General features: G+C 40.2%; 1 protein-coding gene across 1 annotated transcript; it reads left to right on the top strand.

The window, feature by feature from the left end:
* The first annotated feature begins 1,969 nt into the window (after window positions 1-1,969).
* Window positions 1,970-5,603, top strand: LOC149163788 (uncharacterized). The gene has a single exon (XM_089431861.1). The coding sequence runs from the start codon at window positions 2,278-2,280 to the stop codon at window positions 4,378-4,380; it is 2,103 nt and encodes a 700-aa protein (XP_089287987.1). The 5' UTR covers window positions 1,970-2,277; the 3' UTR covers window positions 4,381-5,603.
* Window positions 5,604-6,087: the final 484 nt, after the last annotated feature.

Consider the following 6,087-nt stretch of genomic DNA (forward strand, 5'->3'; position numbering starts at 1 on the left):
CAAACTTCAACAGATAGATAACACTTTGGCACCTTGAGAAATAGTTGAAGATCACTTACACATTAGACACAAATGATAAATCCCAAATAACCTCCTGTAGTGACCAACTAGGGTGGCAATGGATGTCCACCAAAATTGGTAGAATACTAGCTAGCGTGGCAAGGGATGTCCACATAAACTAGTTTGAGAGTTTCACTCAAAACCCTCTTGTTGAGACTTGCTTGAGCTCAAATCCAATCATAATAAGAAATCAAAAGATAGAATGATGAGAAATTACCTCTTTTCATCAAAAGATAGAATGATGAGAAATTACCTCTTTTTCCTTTTTATAACATTTCAGTGGATCTTCTCCAATCTTCTAGAACTCCCCCTTTTTATTATTTTATTGATGAATTCACTTACTTCTTCTAAGTGGCTTTTTGCCCCTTTTTATTAGTAATCGTTTGGTCCTTTTTTATTATCGATAATTTGTCCATTTATTTATAATAATAATAATATCAAGAGAATTGTGAAAAACTGCTTTGTTTCTTTAGTAATTTTCCCTTCTTGCTTGCCTAAAGGAGATAGTTAAGAAATCGAGGATATTATCTTCGTGCTCAAGAAATCGGGGACATTATAGTCAAGACTTGTGATTCCACCCTCCAAGTTCTTGTCTGTCACACAAACTTATTTACATCCAAAAGCACGGGGTTCCTCTTCACGGATCCACGACTTTATTGTTTGTTTTTTTAAATCTAGGATAATCGGTAATTGGTGAGAGTTATCCTGAATAGACCCAGGATCAAACTTATTTACATCCAAAAGCACAGGGTTCCTCTTCACGGATCCACGTCTTTATTGTTTTTTTTTAAATCTAGGATAATCGGTAACTGGTGAGAGTTACCCTGAACAGAGCCATGATCAAATCTAACTCGCTGCCACTATAAACCTAGGCTACGTGCAACAACGTGCAAGCCACACAATAGCAGGAAACTTATGCCTCAACAAGAGTCGAGACGTCTGCTATGGGGTCGCCTACTCTTCTAGCCAAGACACAACAGGTCATATATATATACTCAATGAGATTTTAACCCTCATCTCGTGGGTTTCACCTTACCGTTAAACCCCATATCACTGTATGGGTCCACGTCTTTATTGTTTTTTTTTTTTAAATCTAGGTAACTGGTGAGAGTTATCCTGAACAGACCCAGGATCAAATCTAACTGGCTGCCACTATAAACCTACGCTACGTGCAACCGCCTACAAGCCGCACAATAGCAGGAAACTTATGCCTCAACAAGAGCCGAGACGTCCGCTATGGGGTCGCCTACTCTTCTAGCCAAGACACAACATGTCATATATACTCAATGAGATTTGAACCCTTATCTTGTGAGTTACACCCCGAAAACTTACAGTTGAACCTCATATCACTGTATGATCCACGTCTTTATAGTTGGTTTGGCATATAAAAATCATTCATGGACAATCTTTTTTTTTTTTATACCACATGGTGAATCGGTAACTGCCTGGCCTAATCTAGGAGAGACCCAGGATCAAACCTCACTGCTGCCACTATAACACCAAGAGCATAACCAATCACCTGCAAATCAGTTATGCTAAGTTCCTATGATTTTAGCAAGAGCAGACTCAACGGGAAAGGGGAATCCGCCCCTCTAGCTGCCACCACAGCAGGCTAATGTACTCAATGAGATTTGAACTTCGGTCCGCCCAGGCTTCGCCCATGTGACTTACCGTCAAACCACACATCACACATCCCTGACCGTTGGAGGTCCTTAGTGGTCGTCGCGAAAATCGAATGCTCGACAGTATTTATAGAGTGTGGAGGGGTTCTTTCAAACAACCGTTTGAGGAATGTGGGGGGCTTCTTTCTCCAAATAAATTGCACTTTCTAAGAATTTAATGTCCCGTGATATAGCCCACGAAGGTAGAATGGAAAACAGTTGTGGATGTAAAAATGTTCTTTGAAATATTGGTGGAGATGAACAAACTCATGTGGACGGTGGGAAGATGTGAAATATTTGTTGTTACTTTAGAGTACACCAACGAATGAGTGAATTGAGATAGATGCCGAAGCTAGGGCACACTATATGCTTACACAGGATTAAAGCAACAGGTTCCGATTTGAAGTGTTGAGAACTGTTGCAGACAGATAGACTCCAACTATTGTCAATCTGCATATGAATCTGCTCACGATGCTTTCCGTTTCGAAGAACGTTCCGATTTGAAGTGTTGAGAACTGTTGCAGACAGATAGACTCCAACTATTGTCAGTGTGCATATGAATCTGCTCACGATGCTTTCCGTTTCGAAGATTTCACTTGCTGTTATTCCTCAACCCTCTCCTTGCCATTCCCCAAATAGCAACAACAATAAGCATAACGCCCATATCATTTTCCCTGTGAAAAGCCAACTCGCATACTCCTCTGGTACTACACACTCCTACAATTCCCATGGCAACCCAGAGAGGCGCATTAGAGGATTGTGTTCCACCAACAGGCTTCCAGAGGCAGTGGAGACGTTCAACCAGATGCTTGCTTCAGCCAAATCCATTCCATCTCTCACGACGTGCGCTATTTTGTTGAGGAGCCTAGCCCGAGGGAATCGACAAGAGTTAGCATTATCCGTTTACAGAGTTATGATTGAAGCAGGTATTGTTCCAGATGTCACAATTTTAAATATTGTTATCAATTGCCACTGTCAAACAGGTAGAATGAATGATGCATTCAAAGTGTTTAATGAAATGGAAGCACATGGGTATGTTCCAGATGTCTTTACCTTCAATACCCTCATGAAAGGGCTTTGCAGGGAGGGCAGAATAGCGGACGCTGTCAACCTTTACAATCAAATGGTGGGCAAAGAACAAGATCCTAATGTTGTTACGTATAATACCCTAATATTCGGTCTATGCAAGACCGGGAAAACCCACGAGGCATTCGGCTTGGTGGCTGTTATGCTGCAGAAAGGTCATGAGCCTAATATAATCACGTTGAGCACCCTTATGGATGGACTATGCAAAGAAGGTAAGCTTCAAGAGGCCAAGAAACTACTGTATGAGATGTCACAAAAAGGTTATAATCCCGATGTAATTACATACAATAGTCTGATCGATGGCCTTTGCAAGGAAGGCAAGTTGGAGGAGGCTGGAAAACTCTGCTCTGAAATGCTCGACAGAAACATATGTCCTGATGTTGTCACATTCAATGTGTTTATTAATAGTCTCTGCAAGGAAGGGCGATTGCATGATGCCACCATGCTACTAAACGAGATGCTGAACAAGGGCTATAATCCTAATGTGAGCACATGCAATGCTTTTATTCATGCTCTCTGCCAAGAAGGCAAGCTTCAACAAGCTCTTGGGCTATTAGATGTTATGGTGCAAATAGGCCATCAGCCTAATGAAATCACATACAATACACTCATAAATGGGTTTTGCAAGGTGGGTAATCTGGAGAAGGCCAGGGAGCTCCAACAAGATATGTTGGAGAAGGGTTGCAGGCCTAACCGAGTTACCTATACTGTATTTATAAGTGGACTTTGCAAGGAAGGACAATTGCAAGAGGCCACCAAAATGCTTCATGAGATGTTGGATAAGGGGTATACTCCCAATGTAGTCACATACAATGCTTTTATTGATGGCCTCTGCAAAGATGGCAAACTTCAACAAGCTCTTTGGCTATTGGATCTTATGTTGCAAGCGGGCCATCAGCCTGATGAAATCACATACAATACACTTATAAATGGGTTTTGCAAGGTGGGTCATCTGGAAAAGGCCAGGGAGCTCCATCAAGATATGTTGGAGAAGGGTTGCAGGCCTGACCGAGTTACCTATAGTACATTTATAGCTGGACTTTGCAAGGACGGACAATTGCAAGAGGCCACCGAAATGCTTCATGAGATGTTGGATAAGGGGTATACTCCAAATGTGATCACATACAATGCTTTTATTGATGGGCTCTGCAAAGAAGGAAAGCTTCAACAGGCTCTTGGGTTGTTAGGTGTTATGGTGCAAACAGGCCACCAGCCAGATGAAATCACATACAATACGCTTATAAATTGGTTTTGCAAGGAAGGACAGTTGCAAGAGGCCACCCAAATGCTTCATGAGATGTTGGATAAAGGGTATACTCCCAATGTGATCACATACAATGCTTTTATTAACGGTCTCTGCAAAGAAGGCAAGCATCAACACGCTCACGGGCTGTTAGATGTTATGGTGCAAACGGGCCATGAGCCCAATGAAATCACATACAATACACTTATAAATGGGTTTTGCAAAGTGGGTAACATGGAGAAGGCCAGGGACGTCCTTCAAGACATGTTGGAGAAAGGTTACGCACCTAACCTAGTTACCTACAATACATTAATAGATGGGCTCTGCTAGCTTCGCAAGATAGAGGCAGCCCAACAGATCTTCCATGAGATGCCAAAGCAGGGTCTAAGCCCTGATGTTGTTACATACAACACATTGATAGGTGGATTCTGTCATGCTAGTAAATTTAGGGAGGCAATAAAATTATTTCAACAGATGAATGATAGTGGTCATGTCCCTGATAGTGTTACATATAACACTCTCATGCATGGACTATGCAAGAACAGTATTCCCGAAGAGGCTAAGAAACTATTGCATAAGATCTTAAAAAGGGTTTGACCATGACAATGTGATATATTCTAGTAAACAATATCCTCTGTAACCAAAAGGACAGTTTCAGGAGCCAGAAAGGTTGCTCTGAGAAATGACAGAAGGCCTGCCATATTAATCTCGTTATATTTCACTGCCGTTATTACAAGGTGCTCCAAGAAATATCTGCAATGGGTCACAACCCCATTGCAATCATATTTACTGTTTTTATAGACACTTTCAGTGATGGTAATTTCCTGGACTCTAGTGAGCTGAAACATCAAATTTTTGGCAGGGCAGGTGGCATATTCTGAATTGTTGATGAAACTTTGTGAGCAATTCAAAGTGGTGACATTTCTTGTCACATATGTGGAAATTGACTCAAAACTCACGCAATGAAGTTAAGTTTAAACTTTGCTATGACAGCACTTTCATATTGGTTATGGATGCCTTTTTGAACGGTATAAAGCGAAGGGTGTTTCGTACGAAGGTGCGCTAAGGGTGTATCCATCCATTTCCTGGAGAATGACGTGCCTGGAAAGTACTTGTGTAGATGCGTTTACCGTGGAGGAAACTCCGTCCACCATTGGGTAATAAGGAAAATGGAAATTGCATACGGTGCATGCCCTGTGCAGCACTGCAAAACCTTTATGATATTGGTATTTTCTGTGATTTATCTGCAGCAAGTAGAAAATATTTGTTACACAACGGAAGTGCAAATGCATAAATTAATTAATAAATACATAGGCTGGACAAGCAAGGAGAAGACGAAGCATAAATTATGTATTTACTAATTTAGGGCACATGGTTCATTGAATTTTTAGCCGAGTATTATTAGCATTCTTATGTGAGCACTGAGGAATGCCATAGCAGGAAAATTAGATTGTTTTTATCTCCAGGACTACCTTCATTCTTTCAAGAATCTCATCTCAATGTTCAATTTTTCATCACTTCCTATTTTACGTACATTTGTGTAAATACCAAATTCTGTACTGAATTTACAATGATTAATTCTTTTTTGGATATTTAATTCACTGTGTGGTTGTATCAAATTGTATTCTAAATCAGTGGTATCATGAAATACTAAAATATTTGATATTTTGTGTTTTTACATATCAAATTATCCACACTATATGTACATCTGGATTTCTATTTCATCATGTATTTATTTCATGTTAGGGTTACAGATTTACACGTGGAATAAAAAATAATTATTCTTCTATGTTAGTGATTTCATGAAATAATAATATATTGAGTATTTTCTGTTTCTATTTCTTGAATTATAAAGTTAGATGGGTGTTTACATTTACCCTGGCTTCATTCTCCTTTATCTTTAGTCGGTCTGTCTAAAAATTGTGTGGTGTGCCTTGGCTATATATAGTTGGATGATAATTTTGAGAGAATTAGGGGAGGGAGCCCAGTAGTGGAGCACCCTTAAGAGTGGGTGTCAATTGGGTACTTCGATTTCCC

This window comes from Pinus tabuliformis, chromosome 5_1 (assembly GCF_031772625.1).
Source record: "Pinus tabuliformis cultivar Carrire ecotype Pingquan chromosome 5_1, CPIR1, whole genome shotgun sequence".
Taxonomy (NCBI): Eukaryota; Viridiplantae; Streptophyta; class Pinopsida; order Pinales; family Pinaceae; genus Pinus; species Pinus tabuliformis.